General features: G+C 44.7%; 1 protein-coding gene across 1 annotated transcript in view; it reads right to left on the minus strand.

Moving 5' to 3' along the window:
- Window positions 1-20,543, minus strand: part of TENM2 (teneurin transmembrane protein 2) — a 761,851-nt gene that overhangs the window by 147,809 nt on the left and 593,499 nt on the right. Inside the window, exon 11 of the mRNA XM_040239453.1 lies at window positions 18,923-19,135. Coding sequence (XP_040095387.1) covers window positions 18,923-19,135 — 213 coding nt within the window. The remainder of the gene's footprint in view (window positions 1-18,922; window positions 19,136-20,543) is intronic.

Consider the following 20,543-nt stretch of genomic DNA (forward strand, 5'->3'; position numbering starts at 1 on the left):
AATAATTAATTTAATGAAAAGTTAGTGGAAATGTGAACGCTGATAGAAAGTCAACTTAAATTTAGGGGAGTTGACCTACAATACCTATGCTGAAGAGCAGTAAGTCCTTTTTGGATTCTGAGTCAGGGAACTCTTTGGCTGGGGAGTGCATGTAAACCAGAGAACCCCTCATCTCCAAAGAGACACTGTGGCAGGTGGTGACTTTACCAGGAGGTGAGGGTGGCTCTCTGGTGCCCATCTATTTCTGATTTCAGCTCTGGTCTCCAAAGTAGCCCTCTTGTTGCAATTACATGGGGTCAAAGCAGGTGATCAAACCAGTACAATAGTTCACCTGGTATCCGTCAATGGATTTAGAGCTCAACGTCTCCTGTCTCTGCCAGGTAACACACTGACTGTTGCACCTCTCTGAGCCAATTTTCTCACCTGTACGACACTGACGGCAACGTGCATGCATGCTAAATTGCCTCAGTCGTGTGTGACACTCTGCGACCCCATGGACTGTAGCCCAGCAGGCTCCTCTGTCCATGGGGTTCTCCAGGCAAGAACACTGGAGTGGGTTGCCGTGACCTCCTCCCGGGGATCCTCCTGACCCAGGGATCGAACCTGTGTCTCCTATGTCTCCTGCACGGGCAGGTGGGTTCTTTACCGCTAGCGCCACCTGGGAAGCCTCGCTGATGACAACACTTTTCACCTAACAAAACTGGTGTGAGGATTCGATGAGAGAAGGTTATGTTTAGAATCTGGCACCGGCCTTGGTAAGTGTTATCGGTCAACACTCAATAACTATTAGCTCTTATTATCATCCAAAAAGTCAATCCGTAAGTTCAAAACGTATACAACATCAATTATTTTGGCCCGTCTCCTTATTTCAGCCCCAATGGATTTGGCGTAAGCCTGAGTCTGCTGTTGGGGGGTGATAAACACAGAAATATGAATTGGAAGAAGGTGTCCCAAGCCACAGGATGTCTTCAGTAAAGATACTTGAGGCTGCTTCTACTGAAGTTCTAGAAAACAGTCATCTCTTCCACCAGATGAGTAATTCTCAACCTTTTTAGGTTACTGCCTCCTTCCCTGTGCATCTGTTTGATTCAATAAAGGGTAAGGTTTTCTTCACATCCTCCCAAGGAACCATCTTTCACTCCACTGGGGGTGTCCCTGTGCCATTCTGAACATCTGCACTAGACGACAGGCCAGCATCCCCTGTGCTCAAGCCCTCAAACTCCCAGCTCAGGAGGAGCCCTGCACTCACCCAGCTTCTGTTACTCCCTCTGCAATTCCTTCTTCCTATCCAGCTCTTGACTTTGGAACAATGGGCTGTTGTTGGCAGCTGAGAAGCACAGTGCTCTCAGTGGCTTTTCACTCTTTGCTCCCCAACTTTTCTCCCCAGAGCTGAGGTGGCCCAGAGGGTCCTTCCCAGGGCATCTCAAGCCAGTTAGCACTTACAGAGCACCTGCTGTATTCTTACTCAGGGCAGGGAGTCATTTAGGCTCTATCTGGGTAGCACTTTTGCTGCTGGGTGCCAGCGTTGGCCAAACCCAAGGAATTGGCCCTGCCAGAGATCACCTTTCTTAGGAGCCACTGTCAAGAGTTTTAATAGAAAAGGATGAAGTCCCAACTGGGGAGGAAAAACAGATGAAAAGCAACACCGCCCACCGCCCCCCCAACCCCCAACAGCAATGTGCATTTCTAGATTCTGAAGCCACTCCCTCTGGCTTTAACTCCTTACTTTCTGTGTCAGCCTTGTGCTGTTCTCAGGGACTCAGCCTCCTCAGGTCTTGGCTTATGGCTTTTTACCTTGCTGCATAACATTTTAATGTCTCCTATAAGGCAGGACTTTATAACACTGCAACCATTTGCCTTTACTGCTCAGAAAATATTTTAAGGTTGCATTACTTAGAGTAACCAAACCTCACTGGTGATGGATGTGGAAATTTACATCTCAAGGTAAAGCTATCCCAGGAAGCTGGGATCACTGACAGGCATTGAAGTGACCTTTCGGTCCCACCAGGTATTTAATTCAACCTGGAATTTCACTCCAGCTTCTCCCAAAACCTGAGTGAGGCTGAGGAGTGAAACTCCAGTGGCTGAACTCCCTGTCGACCAGTGCATCTGGCCTCTTGAGCCTCCCTGAATCTGTTTGCACTCAAGAGAAAATTTAACATGAAGGCCAGTTCAGTCAGGTAGGCCTGAATTTGCCAGCAGATAAATCTCGAGGGTCACCTGCGCTAACATTTTACACACTGTTGTTGTTCAGCCGCTAAGTCTTTGCGACCCCATGGATTGCAGCATGCCAGGCTTCCTTGTCCATCACCAACTCCTGAAGCTTACTCAAACTCATTGAGTCAGTGATGTCATCCAACATCTCATCCTCTGTCACCCACTTCTCCTCCTGCCTTCAATCTTTCCCAGCATCAGGGCAATTTGGGCTTTACCAGGTATTGCAACACTGAGGATGCCAGTGGATACCCTATTCTGACTTTCTAGAATGTCACCCTGAGGCTATGAAGACATAGGTGTTCGCAACACAGTGCCCCCTAAACTCCCTCAAATGCATATATATTTGAAAAATACAAATGACAATTTGTATGATACTTTGAGAGGCATAATGGATGGAGATAAACAGCAGCCCTGGCTGACTTTGAAAACTTCCATTCTGAACAGCCACATGGAAAGCACAAGCACATTTCTCCCAAGGCAGCAAAAAAGCCATTTCTTCATATACTCAGCTGGAGTCGGGTATATAAAGAAATCATTCTCTTAATTTACATACTTGAAACATATTCAACATTGATTTTGATCTACAGGATGAGCTAAAACACCATGGTTGATTCAGGAGGCACAATCAATTGTGGTGCAGACTAGATCGAGGAGGGGTTTCCACTGCATTTCTGTAAGATCTTTAGAAGTTTTCATCCCTGGAAAAGGCAAGCTTCCTTTGACTCTAATGAAGAGTCTCCTGATTTGCAGGATCAGATGGGAAGCTGGTGGGTATGACAGCCTTTGTAGTTCCAATGTCAATAAGTTTAGTTATCCCCTCAACGCATGCATTTGAAAATGGCCAGGTGTTTCTCTGGTTTTGCATCTGCCTCTGAAGGATGTTCATGGCATGCTCACATGCAGAGTGTGAATGACTGTCATAGAGTATCATGCTGGGAACTGTTCCCAGGAATCAGTAGCACGATCTGAGACAATTTGGAGGGAAGAGCAAGGCAATCTAGAAACTGTAGGATACTTGTGCTCTGCTGTCCTGGGGTAAAGATCAATAGGTTTACACTGCTGTACTGGAGTCTTCACTCTGGGTCACGCCTGTAAAGCCCAAGGAATTCCCGAGTAGAGCAGGACAGACAGGACATATGCCCAAGAAGCCAAGGGGAAGGGGCTGAGTAGGGAGACTGTCTAGAAAGCCCTTGAACCCAACCAGCGTCAGAGAAGAAGTGATAACAGTGACAGAGCTCCAATCACAGCTGGTCAGTGTGACTTTCTTGGCTGTTCTCCCCAAGGCAAGAAGATCTTTGTTCCTGTCCCTTGTCCATGTTTTACATGGCCATTCCCGCTAATCCACCGGGGCCAAAGAGAGGGCATGCGTGGCAGCTCTGTAAGAGAAAGACTTCTCCTCTACCATTAGTAATTCTATCAGACTGAGGAAGAGAAAGGGACAGAAGGCCCCAAGCAACATGAATTATTCAGGCACTGCTAGTTAAAACAGGTATCCAAATTCCTGAGGACACCTACTGCGAATGTCTAGGTCTTGAGCTTTTGCAAAAGAAGCATTTCAGAGCTTGGCATTAGACCAATGACCGATGCAGGGGCATGTTGTAATGGGGGCAGATGTACCATGCTGGGCCTCCCGAGAAGTCAGATGGGCACACACACGTGCATGCACACACAGACGTGGACACACTCACACGTACGACAGAAGTTAGTTCCTGGCTCGGTTGGCCTATATTGTTGACATTTGGGGCTGAGCTCTCAACCGGAGCAGATGCAAAGAAAATCAGCCAAGAAGGCAGCAGAGGAGGCAGTACTGGAGACCCTGTCCATGCTTCTCAAGCGCTATGTTTGCCAACCGGATAGACTCTGGATTGAAACCAATGAGTCAACCCAGCTGCCTGTGTCCAGTTCTTTCTGATGCTGCTCACTGTGGATTTGGGGGCAAGGGCCTCCTGCCAGCCTCACGGGTTTGTTGTGAGGTTGGCTGAGGCAACACAAAGTCTTTTGAGCTCCTTGGAGAAAATTCACCATGTAAGTGCAAAGTATCCCCATTGTATCATGGTAACCAGACTCCTACCAGCTTACACCAGTCAACAGGAGAGTTGGGGTATCAAAAAAAAGTAGCTGAAGCTGTCCCAGTCTCATGGGCAAATGAGGTTTCCTTCTTCACTACTCACCTTGCACTGGAGGTGTCAGGGGCCCCAAATGGGGCCCCATTTGGCCCCCAGTCTTGTCTGAATGGCCTGTATAGCATTTTAATAAATTTTGAATTGCTTGCCAATATTTAAACTTTGGGAGGGTATGCCTGCCCCTTTGGATCTCTGGCTTCTATTGAAGAACTGGAAAAATTTGGTAAAACTAAACTTCTATTTCTACATGGCAGCAGTTGGCTAGTGGTGGGTTGTGTCTGTCCTCCATAGACGGGGCCTCTGCTTTCCAGATCATTCCCACTCCCTACCATCTTATACCCTATTTAATGCACTTACTTACATTGCTCTTGCTTCATTCACATAGGGGTGTTTGAGTTCATAACTTCTTTTGCAGATTCTGACCTCCCTTCCCTTCCCATAGCCAACAAAGATGCGGAATGCATGGTGCGTTCATTCTCCAAATCTAGGCTAAGTCCCCCATCAGGGGAGAGGCCTGTCTAGCAGCTCCTGCCAGGGGGAACCAGGGAGAAAACTTGCTTTCTCCTGCCCCCTCCTTTAGCCAGTAATTCCACCTGAAAACTCCACAGTTCTTTTACTTAGAGATGTCCAAGCAGTAATCCAACTAAATTAGATTATAAGCATCTGAAGGTTTTCCTAATAAATAAAAATATAGATACAGCGAGGAGATGATGAGATTTAATTAATGAGTGTTATTTAATGGAACAAGCTGTGCCATACACAGAGGATTAAAAGATAAAAAAGGATAGGAGGGAAAATCAAATTTTAATGAGTTGCCATCTTCATTTGATTTAACTAAATGTCTTCCGTTGTTGGAAATATTAACACTTATGAGGGAGTCATTTGTGTGTATCCACACAGTTTGATACCTGACTGCTTCCTTTTATGTAATTACATTGTGTTACAAATGAATTTAAGCTACCATTTGAAGTAGACGGGCTTCTATGCTTACATTGATCTCCTTGGGAAGCTGTGAGCAAGGGAAGAGGTTGAAAAGTCAACCAAAAACTATTGACAGAAACACCAGGAGAGGTGTCCCAAGTTAGCAAACAGCCAAATCTCATGCAGTCGAAAAGGCAGGGGAGGGCTAGAGCTCCTATGCAAGTCACCTCTTTCCTGCTGCCCCAGGGCTCACACGGAGAGGGGGAGGGGGTGGGTGCTGCAGCCAGCACACAGTAAGTGCTTCATAAATGTTTTGTGATGAATGAATGAATGTAGTTGTCACTGCTCAGCTAGAACCAGAGAGAGGAAGCGCAGGCCCCAGACATGGCATGCAATGATACAGGTGTCTCTCTCGTTTATAACACCCATGTTTCTGCAGCTGGCAGTCAGGTCCATCCTGGGCCATTTCTACCTCCCTCCCTACTTTACAGGAGCTCTCAGGCTTCTCCTTTCTTAAAGGAACAGAATCCAGGTATTCCAAAGAGCTCCTTCTGCAAAAGTGAAGTCAGAGGAGGGGCCCAGACATCGAGCTTGACTCACAAGGTCTACTGCCCTGGCCTCTCCTTTCCATGCATGGCTGTGTCCTATGCCTACTGCTTTTTTAACTGCTCCCTCCACGAAGACCCGGGGGGAAACAACAGCCAAGGCACAAAGATATGCTGTTCATGATTATTAGGTCAGCGTCGATGGAATTCCAAGCACTGTGTCAAGGGCTTCACCTATAAGTGAAGTCCCCACAACAGTAGGGCATGGCTATTACTAGTGCACAATTTACAGAAGGGAAAAACCGAGGCTTACCGAAGAGACAGAAATTGCCAAAGTCACCCAGTGTGCAAAGCATCTGAAGCTAGGCCTGTTTGATTCTTACTTTTAATCCTTCTGCTACATACTTCCCAGGTGGCATAAGTGGTAAAGAACCCATCTGCCCATGCAGGAAACATAGGAGACTCGGGTTCGATCCCTGGGTCGGGAAGATTCCCTGGAGGAGGGCACAGCAACCCACTTCAATATGCTTGCCTGGAGAGTCCCAAGGACAGAGAAGCCTGGCGGGCTATGGTCCATGGGGTCACAGACAGTCTGACACTACTGAAGTGACTTAGCATAGCACACACGTTTCCTGACACCTGCCCCACCCTGCAGATGCATGATAGCTAGAGCACGAAAGCACTGGCGATAAGTGTTCATATGTGGCAGACAGGGAAGACGGCACAGTCTACAGACAGAACATGGGCGCCATTGAGAGTCTGGAGTGGGTGTTGATGCATATTTTGTGTTTTGAGCTATTTAATTCTGTGTAGACTGTTTTTGGCACTAAGCTTTTCTATGATATGATAACATTTCCTGTATCAGACCCCCAGAGAGTAGGTCTGTAAGTGAACAGATACAGATCTTTCTTAGCTCCATTAAATGAAAATAAAAAGTTAAATCAGTTCATATTCAAAGTATGGGGAGAAGTTGATAGCAGCAGGCTTCGGGGACCCAACTAGACTTGCCTGCGTTCCCTGGATTAATAGAAAAAAGTGAGTCTCTCTCACTGCCTCCAACATCTTCAATCTCTCTCCTTATTCACAGGAGTTGCTATCACCAGCAACATCTGGGCTTCCTGGGCTCACATACACCTCATGTAGAGAAACAATCCCACAGCCTATTGCCAGGATGCTCTCTTGCAAAGCTAAGCCACCACTTGTAAGTTTTGTGTCATTAGACAGAGTGCGTCTTGGGCGGAGTAGTGTGACCGGTGATTGACAGCTTGCTAACCTGTTGGAATCAAATCAGATACAAATGTTTCCTCTGTGTTTGTGAGCTGATTGTTTTATGATCTTTGGGGGTTCCACCTGTAGATGCTGTTTCTAAATGAGACAGAGCTGTCTGGCAAGCCCTCTTGAAGTTAAAGCATAATTAAAAAAATAAAGAAATGCAATTCACACTCATCAAAGCCCATCACTCTGCCTACCACTTTAGACAGATGACGCTGCTGGGCCAGGCTCTAACCGTCATTGCTAATTTGACCAGGTGCTGCTGCGGCTGAACTTGGAATTTCTGGATCAGGATCCTCCGCAATTTTAATTCCTCCTGGACAGTGATTGTATGTGGCTTTCTGTCTCTAGAACATTCGTTAACCCTTCCTTTCTCTGGGGTCTGGCAGGATGTAGTTTTTGTGATGTACAGTTTGGGCCGTGTGATACCGGGGGCCATGAAGGATTAGAACACATGATCTCAAACAGCTGTGCCAGAAACTGCTGGAAATCTGCAGTCTAGGGGATATGCAAGCAGTTCTCCTGGTGCATGATTAAAAGGAAGGTGGGAGGCCACAGGGGATCTCTGATTGGCAGCTGAGCAGGCTGAAAATGGGAGCCACCCTTAAGATCTGGTTGTGTAGATGTCACAGGTCCTGAGGGTAAACTGGGATTCAGAGCTATCTGGCCTGTTTAAAGAACATGTGACTGTTGCTGGGAAGGCAAACTGATACAACCACTATGGAGCATAGTATGGAGATTCCTTAAAAAACTAGGAATAAAACTGCCATACAATCCAGCAATCCCACTACTGGGCAAATACTCTGAGGAAACCAGAATTGAAAAAGACACATGTACCCTGATGTTCACTGCAGCACTCTTTACAACAGCTAGGACATGGAAGCAACCTAGATGTCCACTGGCAGATGAATGGATAAGGAAGTTGTGGTACACAGACACAATGGAATATTACTCAGCTATAAAAAGGAACACATTTGAGTCAGTTTTAATGAGGTGAATGAACCTAGAGCCTATTACACAGAGTGAAGAAAGTCCAGAAAGAGAAAGACAAATACTGTATATTAACACACATATATGGAATCTATACAACACTCCTACGTACAGAGCAGCAAAGGAGACAGAGACGTGAAGAACAGACTTTCGGATTCAGTGGGAGGAGAGGGTGCGATGATTTGAGAGAATAGCATTGAAACATAAATATTACCATACGTTAAATAGTCAGGGCAAGTTTGATATATGAAGCAGGGAACCCAAAACTGGTGCTCTGTGACAACCTGGAGGGATAGGGTGGGGAGGGAGGTGGGAGGGGGGTTCGGGATGGAAGGACACATGTTTACCTATGGCCAATCCACATTGATTGGATTGGCAAAAATTTTTACCTATGGCAAAAATTATCACAATATTGTTAAGTAACTACCCTCCAGTTAAAACAAATAAAATAAAATATAGGAAAAAAAAAAAAAGATAAAGAATGTGTGAGCATGTCCCAGCGCACCTGCGTCTGCACAAGGTGTCTGAGGATGAACGCAGGTGATGAAATAGAAAGGATCCCGTGGTCTGTTCTATAGCCCAGCCCTGGGCTGGGCTTGAGATACAGGAGAGGGGCAATGGGCAAAGAAAGAAGCGCTGTTCTCTCAAAGGAACGTGTTAGCAGCTGATAAATTTCCCCAGGGCAGGACACCATGGCACTCTCTCCCGGGTGTAAACCCAGCAGGGCTTCAGTAGGCTGGTTGCTGTGGCTGCCGGCTGGCACACCCCTGGCAGCAGGGGAAGTACTATAGGGCTCCCCTTAACTAAATTTTGTAGGCAGCCTCATTGAGGAGACTTGAGCCAGAGGAATCTGAATGGGCTAAAGATGAGCATGTGAGATACATTCTAGAAATGTTTGGGGGTGAGAGTGGGGAGTGAGTTTTGCAGTTGGGATGAACCATGATGGAGAAGTGATAGGAATGATTCCTTATTTGTGAGACAGACTTGTAGGGCCTGGGGCAGTGTGGGGTCTGCCAGGCTTGGAAAGGAACCCATGAAGGGCTAGACTGCGGCCCTGTTCTATTTCATGCACATCTCACGTCACCTACTGGTCTCATTTTGATTCTTATCCCAGCTTGCTTGGAAAAGTATATAAACCTCCCTTGAATTATTCTTCACACTTGACACTTGCCGACCAAGGGGAGTCAACCACATCTTCAACCATCTGGGCACAGAAAGAGAGTACTGTCACCACAGACCACAAAAAAGGTCTTTTATGGAGAATCTTGCAGTGAAAGCTATGGGAAAACATTGAGTAGGCTTCTGAAGAATCTTAATCATTGAAAAAACAGTGGCTGGTAGCTTTTAATTACTTTGCAGACTGCTGAAGCCTGTCACTAAGGACCAAGCAAGCCTTCCCCCCTTACTGATTACAATGAGAATATGTTTTTAAAAACAAACACTTTACTTAAAACCAGGGATATTTTTTTAATTAGAGGAAAGATTAACTAAATGCATTTTCTCTTGTAATTTAATCCATTCTAATTATCACGAGAATGTTTATGATAAAATATTCAACTTTCTCCTTACCGCTGTTTCGTGAGGTTTCTTTCTTTATTACTCACGAAGGGTAAGGCTCAGAGATGGTCAATGGTATGATGGCCTCTGCGGGTCTGATCATAATGATACACAGAAATGCACAGGGGAAAGGATAGAGGAAATAGTTTTGCTCTCTTGATGATTCTGACCGGAGGGTTTTCAAAATGATGGTACCGTATTTTTCAAAAGTAATAAAGGCAAGTCTTTCAATAAGAATTTGTGAAATAGAGTGCTAGAAGAGGGTTAGTGTAAAAGTGAACCCTGTAAACCAGGCAACTTGGGAGAAAATGCAGAATTTGTTTCTTCCATAAACATCTGGGATACTCTGTATGACTCCTGATAACCCAGGAGATGAACCAAGGAATTGCAGAGAATCTCCATATCCAACCCCTGGGTTACGCTCCAAGGAGTCAAGCAATTGCAGCCTGGGAGTTAATTGGGCTGAAAAGAGACAGACAACCAGTGAGAATCTTGAGTCTCTGAGAAAAGCATGTGTGCTACTCAACTGAGTCAGAGTTGAGGCTCCTGGATTATTCTGTGAACAGAGCCAGGCAAATAGAATCTTGGAACCCAAGAGTCATGAGGAATGAGAATGAGTAAGAAAAGTTGAGAACCAGGACAAAGTGTCCTAAGACACACTGACCTGGCAGCATCCTCAAACGTGAGAAATATCAGATTTCTTCTTAAAGGAGAATAGATCCCTACCATAGGCCTCAAGAATATGTCTGTGGTCCCTAGTAGGAGAAATGCTAGCTTAAAGAATTGAAGTTTTATCCTCTTCAAATAATAACAGAACTCCAAACTAATATTTCAGGGAGAAGTTGGTTTATTTTCCCCTTTTGAACTATACTTATGGGAATAAAGGAAACCCAGCATTAAAAATAAATTCTCATAGATCTCTTGGCTATCCCAGGATATGTCCAAGAGATCTAGGTTGGAGAAACTGGTTGAAAATAGCAAACTCCAATTTCATAATCAGGCTATATTAACATAGGATATTCAGATATTTGATTTCATGTTTGAACAACTGGGCTGTTTGGTACAATAAGCAGGTTCAATTCCAGGTAAGAGAGGCAGCTTGTCTGTTAAAACCAGATGCCAGCAAGTTACAGAACAAACCTTTGTTTGGGAAATGGACAGTGGGTAGCTGCTATGTTCAACATGCTGCTAACTGCTTGATGGATTGGAGACAGATGTGTGAGAGGGAGATTGAAGGCAGCAGAAATGTCTTAAAGGGAAGTTGATTCTGATAATCCTCCCTTGTGCTCATTGCTAATAGATAAGGATGGTGATGATGGCGAATGATGATGATGTTAACCCATATTTACTTGGCTCGTACATTATGACAGGTGCTGTGCCAACTATTTTACATATAACCCATATATGTTTCAGGTTTGAGGAAGGTCATATTCATTATTCTCCTTTTATAAACAAAGAAACTGAGGCATACAGAGGTTGGGAAATTTGCTAGGATTTGATCTCAGGTTGACTGAACCAAAAGACTCTGTCTTAAGCACTTCATCATCATGCTTGCATTGCCCCCAAACCAAGTGAAGTGGCTATAGTCAGATGGACCTCTACTAACACTACCTTGTTTTTATTAAGAAACACAAGTGTATCCAAAGAAAAAAATACAGATGACTAATAGGCACATGAAAAGATGCTCACCATCACTAAATATTAGAGAAATGCAAAGCAAAACTACTGTGATGTACAACTTCGCACCATTCAGAATGGCCATCGTGAAAAAGTCTACAAGAAACCAAGTAACAAACGTTGGAGAGGTGGGGAGAAAAGGAAACTCTCCTACACTGTTGGCGGGAATATAAGATGGTGCAGCTAGTATGGAAAACAGTATGGAGGTTCCTTGAAAACTAAAAACAGAATTATTCAGCAATTCCACTGGGGAGCATATATTCAGACAAAACTATATTTCAAAAAGATTCATGCATCCCTATGTTCATAGCAGCACTATTCACAACAGCCAAGATATGGAAGCAACCTAAATGTCCATGGACAGATGAATGGATAAAGAAGATGTCGGTCAAATATACAACAGAATACTACTCAGTCATGAAAAGAATGAGATAATGCCATTTGTAGCAAAATGGACACAACTATAGAGATTATCATAGGAGAAGGCAAAGGCACCCCACTCCAGTACTCTTGCCTGGCAAATCCCATGGACGGAGGAGCCTGGTAGGCTGCAGTCCATGGGGTCGCTAAGAGTCAGACATGACTGAGCGACTTCACTTTCACTTTTCACTTTCATGCATTGGAGGAGGAAATGGCAACCCACTCCAGTGTTCTTGCCTCGAGAATCCCAGGGACGGGGGAGCCTGGTGGGCTGCCGTCTCTGGGGTCGCACAGAGTCGGACACGACTGAAGTGACTTAGCAGCAGCAGTAGCAGAGATTATCATATTTAGTAACTAAGAAAGAGAAAGACAAATAATGTATGATATCACTTATATGAGGGAATCTGAAATATCCCACAAATGAACCTATCTATGAAACAGAAGCAGACTCACAGACATAGAGATCAGACTGGTGGTTGCAAAGGGGTCAGAGGTTGGGGGAAAGGAATGGAGTGGGAGGCTGAAGTTAGTTGACTTAAGGTATTAATTTATATAGAATGGAGAAACAAGGTCCTACTGCATAGCACAGAGAACTATATTCAATACCCTATGATAAACCAGAATGGAAAAGAATATTTTAAAAAGGAATATATACATATATATGTGTGTACATAACTGAATCACTTTGCTGCACAGCAGAAATTAACATAACACTGTAAATCAACTATACTTACGTAAAAAAATTTTTTAAAGAAACATAAATATAAACCATGTAAGGAAGTTTTTGAATGCCAAGAAGGATTCTCTAGGTAAACCAGATATAAATTGGGACTGAGATGAACAGATAATCAGACAGACTAATAAAAAGCAGCACTGACTTCAACAATTCAACCATGTGTCATCATTGAAACCAACACTCTGCTGTATCTATCCCTTTAATGTAAAGTATATATTATGGGAATCTACCTGGAGACCCTCCCTGACCTTACAGAAGAGAAAGATTTGATTGTGCTGAAATGGACCATTCCATTTGACGCACATACATTTGCATCAAAAGTAATAAATTTCTGGAGATGGACAGGTCCTTAGAGATCACCTCATCCAAGTGTGTTCTAAATCCAGTCAATCACATATTGAATTTGTGATATTTGCAATATCTGCACTGTTATTTACTTAATTTTTTTTTTTACAAATTTACTCAGGCCTAATATCACTACCTGCTTCTGCCACATCCCTAAGCAATAATGCCCGTATAATCGTGAGTTTGATGAGCTAGTTATGGTTTTCCTAATGCTTCTGTTTTAACAGCCATGCATAACCAGTCAATAAAATATACCTGCACACCAACAGAAAGCATCTCATGTTTATGGACAGTGATGTAGTCGACCCCCTCACTGGTCTCAGGAAGAAACTGAGGCCAGAAGGTTGGGTGACTTCTCAAGGGCACCCAGAACGTTCGTGGCACAGCCAAGCCTAGAACACAGATCTCCTCTGTCAATTTATTCTTCATGACACCATGATGAATCAGAGAGCAAGTGATGAGTAAATGTCCATCATGAACATCTTATGGAATTCATCGCTCTGGGGCCCTCTTTGTGTTCCCTTTCCCTTTAATATAAAGTCTTGAGTGCCTACTGTGAACCCAAGAACCATAGACTTGGAAGAAATGCTGATTCTCTGTAAAAGTTGAAGCGACCAAGCTCTCATTACATACACTCAGGGAGTGCAGCTCAGGTTTTCTATAGCTCTTAGGCTTTGATGTTTTCCTTTCTTTAGAATCTGGAATCTCTCATGCTAACGCTCACTCTGTTCTGAGAGTTCAGAACTGTTTTTAGTTCTTTGCTTTTATGAAGGCAGTAGCTCCTTGTATCATGCTATCTCCTTGTTGGGTCTGGCCTTGTCCCTGTGGGCCACATAACAGTACATCAAGGGACCCTCTGAAATCTGAAGGGGATGGTACAAGGAATGCTCCAACTACTGTCTCCTCACAGATCTAAAATTCCAAGACTTCTTTGCCTCTTCTCTTTTTTGATGGGACCTCCTTTTCTGCTGGGGCTTATATTACTAAATCACATAGGAAGTAATACAAAAGAAAGTTTACATTTAAACTAGAGGATGTTTGAGCTATAAAACTAGTGGGAGCTTTGTGACTACCTTCCCCCCAAAAGCTCCTCTTCAACATCTAGGCCAAGAAAGTAAACACTTTCAGCAACCCATCTCACTACTTGTAAGGCAGTTTTCTTCTTTTTTTCCCCTTTCATTTTATTCCACTTTTTACAGTGAGCTGAAAATGGGTTCCCATAACCACTACCACCAGGCCCTTGTTCTGAGTTTGGGTAGGAAGCCTAGGCAGACTGCCTGAACAGACTCAGAGATAACTTCTGGGCACGTGGTGATTCCTGATCTTCAGTGAAAAGGCTCACATTCTGGCCAGCGTGTAGGGGGAAAAAATAGCAAAGGAACATCCTCTCCTCTCTGCTATCCATAGTCTTAAATGGTAAATAATCATCACTTTAGGTTTTCACTTCAAAAAAGATGGGAGATCCTAGGATAGGTTCCAAGAAGGGCTCCAGGAGGAATAGGTTAATGAGCAAATCAGAGAATTAGCTGTTTCCACAGATCCTATAGGAAGGATGGCACCACAGTGGCAAATTTTATCTCAACTTGATATCTCATTGTAGAGTCATGAAAGCTCAAATGTTGAAGGATAATAGCTACAAGAAAAAAAAAGTTTCTACAACTAGAATGAAGCTGGAATGAGATGCAGAAGCAGCTGTACTGGTCTGAAGTTGGTTCATTTCGACAGTCGTCTCCTTCCCGACCATTCCCTGTAGCACCGAAGTTCTCTGCCTCCTGGACTGTGACCCTGTCTATTCCTGGTGACAATCACTTAATCAGCATATCAGATTTTCGCACGGCTGGTTTTACCTTGGGTAAAGATTCATTTTCCTTATTAACATCGCAAGAACCTAGTTCTTTCCCCAACCAATTAAAGAGGAAAAATAGAAGGGCCCCAGTGCGATCGAGGGAAAAGAAAACTGATGTGACTTGTGTTCCAGGGGCAGGTTATTCAGCCCCACATGGTTCTGGGAATCCAGTCCTCATGATTCTGAAATGCAGTTGGAGGTCAGGACCACACAGACAAAATAAACAGACTAGAATAACCATTATAGACATTGCTTGCTACCCAGATATCAAGGAGTTCACGTAGGGTTGGAGCCTGGTGCCAATGGGTTTATTCTGTGCACGTGTTAGCTTGTATTATTTAAAGTGGGTGTCTGGACAGCTGACATTCAAGAGATAATAGTGACTATCTTCAATTAGCATTTTGCTTTCCTCTTGCAATCTCTGGTAATAAGAACACTGGTCTCTCCCTGTATTCTGCCTCACTATTCTGTTTGCAAAACATGTTAACGTTTACTCTATTTCTTTATAAGAGATGTTTATCTGACTTGACTCTAGCTCACAGAGACTTCTGACCTATTCTATGGTTCCTTTATGTCCTGGTGTTACAGATTTTGAATGGACTTCTGAGGTTAAATCTTCAGTATTAATAAGAGGCAGGCAGGGGAGGGGTGATTGGAGAGGGAGAGGTGATTGGAAAAACAACCCATTTTAGGATTATGCTTAAAGAATGAAACTATTCTCACCACACAATGTGCTTTCCGATTTATTCATATGCGTAAACTGCCGTCTATTCAAACACTGCTAATATATTCTAAAGATATACAGGAACTGCGGTTGATCTGGATTCAGTACCTATTTCTCATCAGTGCCGTTCTGTGGGTTTTAGCCATCCTCTGTTTCTAACTTGTTAGAGACAGTAAATTCATTGCTTGGTAGAATCCAGCCTAGGATTGGTTAAGCTAGCTCTACCGGTTAATGCTGAAATGTGATAACTTGTATATAAATTTTCAGCGATATGTATTAAATATCCAAATATAATTGGGTTGAAAAATTCTAGAAATGCATTTGACCAACTATGAATAGATTCTGGTGATTCTACTTGATTGAGCTGTAGAGGCTGTGCTTTTATTCTCATCCCACCCCTCCCCAAGCCCAGCATCTATCTTCTTGCTTCCTTCAGTAAAATACATGTGATACATGAGGACTGATGTGAATTGTTTAGCCAACTATTTGCAATGACCCTAAGAAAACCGTTACACCATGACCTTTTGAAAACAAACCACAGACAACCCAAGTCCCCCAACTCTAAGCACCCACTGCTTTGTCTTACTCCAAACCTACCAATGCCTTTTTTGTAGACTAGGTGCCATTTCATTCTTATTTATTTTCGATTTTCAAAACACAGCTTTGGAGGCTCTTTTTGAAAGGAACCAAAAAGCCTCGCTTTCCTTTCTGACTGTCAGTATCCCTGAGGAGGAGGACTGATTCTGGGCTTGTAAATTGTGGCATTTACTTAAAGTGAATTGACAGGAGTGTCTGCTCAAAATAAAAGCCTAGAACTCCATGATACAGCTCTGGGGGCAGAGGTTGAAAAGCAAAAGGCGCAATTACGTGTGTACGAACACCTCTAGATTTTGAATAGCAAGTCTCACCAAACCAAGGTATGCTTGGCTTTTTTTGAGCAAAGCCCCAGCAAACATATTAATAAATCTATGAGGAGATGGCACGGGTCCTACTAAGAAAACCATAGAGCCCTAATTTCTCACAAGGACAGACACTGGTGATAAAGACCTTTATAACTTAAGTAGTGCAAGCTCATGAAGTCACGCAAGATCATAATTCTCAAGGAGAAACCTTCCTGGGATGTCACTAGCTTCATTGGGGGAGCTTTCCTTGGCGTATTAATCTGCATCTTTCTCTGTCTCTCAAGAGGTCATGGTGATGTGAAACTTGAACCAAATGCTTCAAGTAGCAAAAACACCTTTCTCTAATTCATCTCACCCAAAGGGCTAGCTAGAATCATCTCCTGTGCTCTGCTGCCAGCCGCATCCTCACCATCTTCTATGAGACTCAAGTTACCATCTTCCCATCTCATTTTCAAAGACCACAGAGACATTTCCATGCCACAGTTGTTTTCTCTCTCCTCGTTCTCTGTGACATCTGGACCTTTCCCTTTCTCTTGGCCCCTGATGTCCTTCAAGTCACATTTGGTGTCCTTTCCCTAAAGTGAGTTGCTAACCCTCTTCTCTTTTCTCCTCTCTCTACCCAGACTGGTGCAACTCTCCAATTCAGGGGTGGGCTAGTTTTCTTCCAGTATGTTTTGCACCAGACAACAAAGGGCTTCACGGACCACGCTGCAATTACTCAAGGCCAAGGATCGGTGCAGAAGCTGACAATACATCGAACACGTGGTGGGGCTGCCCTCAACTAACACCTTGTGTAATGGACACTGAAATTGAAGTTTCAAATAATGGTCATGTGTCAGGAAATATTTTTCTTTCAACCCTTAAAAAAATGTGACAACTATTCTTAGCTCAAAAGTCACAGAAAAACAGGCAGCAGGCTGGATTTGGCCCCCTTCAGCCTAGGGTTTTCCTAGGCTTCGCTCTGATCCATCAGCACTGTGAGCTTTTCCCAGAGTAGAGATGGGTTGTAGGATGGAGAGGGCCAGTAGGCATCCCTGTGGGATGCTAAACCCTTGGCAGATGGGGGGTGGGGGGAAAAGGGGAGGTTGAGGTTGGATTGTGTGAACTGAGGGAAAGTGCATTCTCCATCTAAAGGTTATTGGTTGGCAAGAGCTCTTTTGGGGAGGAAGACTGAGGGCAATGGAGGTATTGGGGGGAGAATGGGGGAGAATCTGTATTTTACATCACACCAAGCATGCAAAAGTATTTCAAGAGGAGCACCCCTAAAGAGCGGGAGCTATTGGTAATGATTTTAAACTGTCTGGATATTGGGCTGTACACATCCTTCCCCTGAGAGCATTCTGAATTTTCATTTCTGTAAATGAAAGCAGCTGCAGGAGGGGAGGGGGGCATGGGGTCTGGAGCATCATTGAGAGATTGCAAAAACAATTCACTGCCAACAGACTGTCCCGGCAGGGTCCCAGTGCTACGGTCATGGCCTGGATAGGCACGCTGCCCCCTCTGATACCCAGTTAGATGGAATTAGGGGAAATCAAATGCAAAGAGCACTTTATCTCTGCTTGACAACCCAAATGAACAGCATGGGAAACTGAGTCTGTTCTCATGAGTCAGCCCTGGATCAGCTCCTAATCCTGCCTTTTACTCCAGGTGCCTGAGGTCTTGAGGTTAGGGCAGATAAGAGGGCCCCCAACTCAATGGCTAGAATCAAAGGTAAATTCAAGAGACCAAGTTTGTAGTTCGGATGGGAACTTCTCTGAGAGTGTCCATGCCAGCCAGTGGCTTCAGCCAGACTTGGCATGAAATCAACCCTAGATCTGACTTAATTAAATAACAAATGCAAAAAAAAAAAATGCTAATCCCAACTTTCTAAGAGATGTGGAAAGCCAGAGGGCAATCACTCCCATCTCCTTAATTAAAGGGATAACTGGTATAATGAAGCCAGTTTTGTCATACCCCAAACCACAATAATGACAAAAAAGAAACCAAAATGGAAGAAATTTGAGAACTACTACTTCTTAACAAAGAAAATGACCTGTAGAGACATATTCTCGGTCATGAAGCTTATATAGAGATGTGGCTGAGTGAGAATGAAATGGGGTCAAAGGAGGAGACATTTATCAGTGGTGGTGGTGGTAGGCAGGAGCCCAAAGGCAAAGTTTTTGTCTTGGGACAGCAAGAGGATGCTCAAACTTATTACAACTGGTACCTGGTTACCCAGGAAACCTGGGAGTCCAGCCTGCATCCAACCTGATCTAAAAGAAGTGAGTTCCATTGTTGCCACCAAGCAAGGATCCAGTGATCCAACCAGCTGGGAGGATATTCAGAAAAGGGAGACCTGCAGATCGCAGTTACTTGGGGTACTTAAAACCTCCAGGTCCTGACAATTTCCCATGCGTGTGCATTTCTCTCTCCCCCTGCTCAGTAATTTGGATGGGTTTTCTTATCTAATCTGGTCCCTTTCCTCCCAATCTGGAATTCTGGGAAGCAGGGAAAAATCTTTTCCAATCGGGACCATGCTTTTCCCTTCCCTATGCCCCCGGGAGATTTGAGAGGCAGCAGGAAGCATTGTGTCCCTGAGGGAACAGCCGGTTGCAACGCACGACCATCACTATAGATCTACGATTTATGAAAATAAAGCAATATGTGCCTGTTTCGGTGCCTGCCGTTTGCCTACCAATGGTGCAGTGTTCACCATTCCAGCCCTCTCGGCATTCACATTTGCCATCTTTACAGGTCCCGTGCTCAATGCAGCGGGGGTGGCAGACGCGCTGGTCGCAAGCTGCGCCTGTCCAGCCCTCTTCACAGCGGCAGGCTCCCCCGATGCAGACGCCGTGAGTGCCACAGTCTACTGAGCACACTTCTGGAAGAAAAACAATGATTACAGCTCAACACCACCTCCGGTGAAACCCTCCATGGGAGGCCAGACCACAAACATGGCCCGGGTCCCTGGAACTGGCCCAAGGCTCATGTCATCTTGGGCAGCCTGTCTCTCCACTGGCTGGTTCATTCATGGTTAGGTAATTTCTAGAGCAGTGTTCTCAGAGGGAGACCCCTGGACATCAACCATCACTTGGGAACTATGTAGAGATGCAACTTCTTATGCCTTGGTTGGTCCTCCTGGCTTAGAAAAGCAGGGAGTGAGACTCAGAAATTTGTTTCACTATGTCCTCCAAGTGTTTCTGATGCACGCTGAAGTGTGAGGACCAAGGTTCTAGGTCGGGATACTATCCCAGGAAGAGGTCAGACACTGCCCATCCGGTTTGGCAAAGCTCCCTGGGAGGTGCCCATCTGAAAAGATACCCATGGAGCCTGACTCCCTGGCCAGCTGGGATGTCTTTCCCTGTTGAGAGCCTGCCTTGCCCCAAAGCCAGTTGGGGCCCCACAGCAGCTCCATCCACACAGGAGGACGGCAGACCCAGCTGTCACCCAGAACAGCATTGTGGTGGCCATTGGGACCGCTCTAACTCTGCTGCATTTACACAGCTTCTTTCTCAAAGGAGCTCAAAGTCTTTTGTGGTTGGGGAGGAGACAGACAGACAGATATGCACTCTGGCGTTCCAGACCTCTCACTCGAGGACAAGCACGTGCCAGACACTCATCCTTACAACAGACTACGGAGGGAGGTGTGGCTCATCAGGCCTGGGGAGGGGAAACCACACCAGAAGGGTCATTGACTCACTCCAAGTCACACAGCAAGTCGGCTGCACAGCTGGGCCTTGGATCTAGGGCTGCCCCACCCTCTTCATCCTCTGTAGAACTTGGCCTGGGCTACTAGTCTCAGAATTGAAGCCAGAGACGAGTGGGCTGAGAAGACACCCAAAATAGCCCATTTTAATGGAATCTTCCTTTTTTTTTTTTTTTTTCCTTCTGGAATGAAATATTCACTTCTTTCCCATTGTAGCAAAGCTTCACAGAGGTTCCCTTTCTGATTGCCATGGCAATCTGACAGCTGTCTGACTACTCACAGGAAGGGGGCGGAAAGATGATGGCTTGCTTGGATAGGTGCTGTCAGTGTGAATGGAACTGTTCTTGGAGAGGTGGGGACTGGCCTGAACTGTTGAACCATTCCATTTTAAGGTCACGTGGGAGGGAAGACACGTACTCTTAATTTTAGGAAAATAAAGTGTATGGTGCAACTTCATTATTTTCCTGTCACTAGAGTATTGCAGAGCTTTATAACATGTTCACCCAGGACCCCAAGGGAGCCTCTTTTCTGTTTTATAGGACATTCCATTCAGTTTGTCTGGGACTGAATTGTTCTGTTTTGT

Source organism: Oryx dammah, unplaced genomic scaffold (assembly GCF_014754425.2).
Source record: "Oryx dammah isolate SB20612 unplaced genomic scaffold, SCBI_Odam_1.1 HiC_scaffold_5, whole genome shotgun sequence".
Classification (NCBI taxonomy): Eukaryota; Metazoa; Chordata; class Mammalia; order Artiodactyla; family Bovidae; genus Oryx; species Oryx dammah.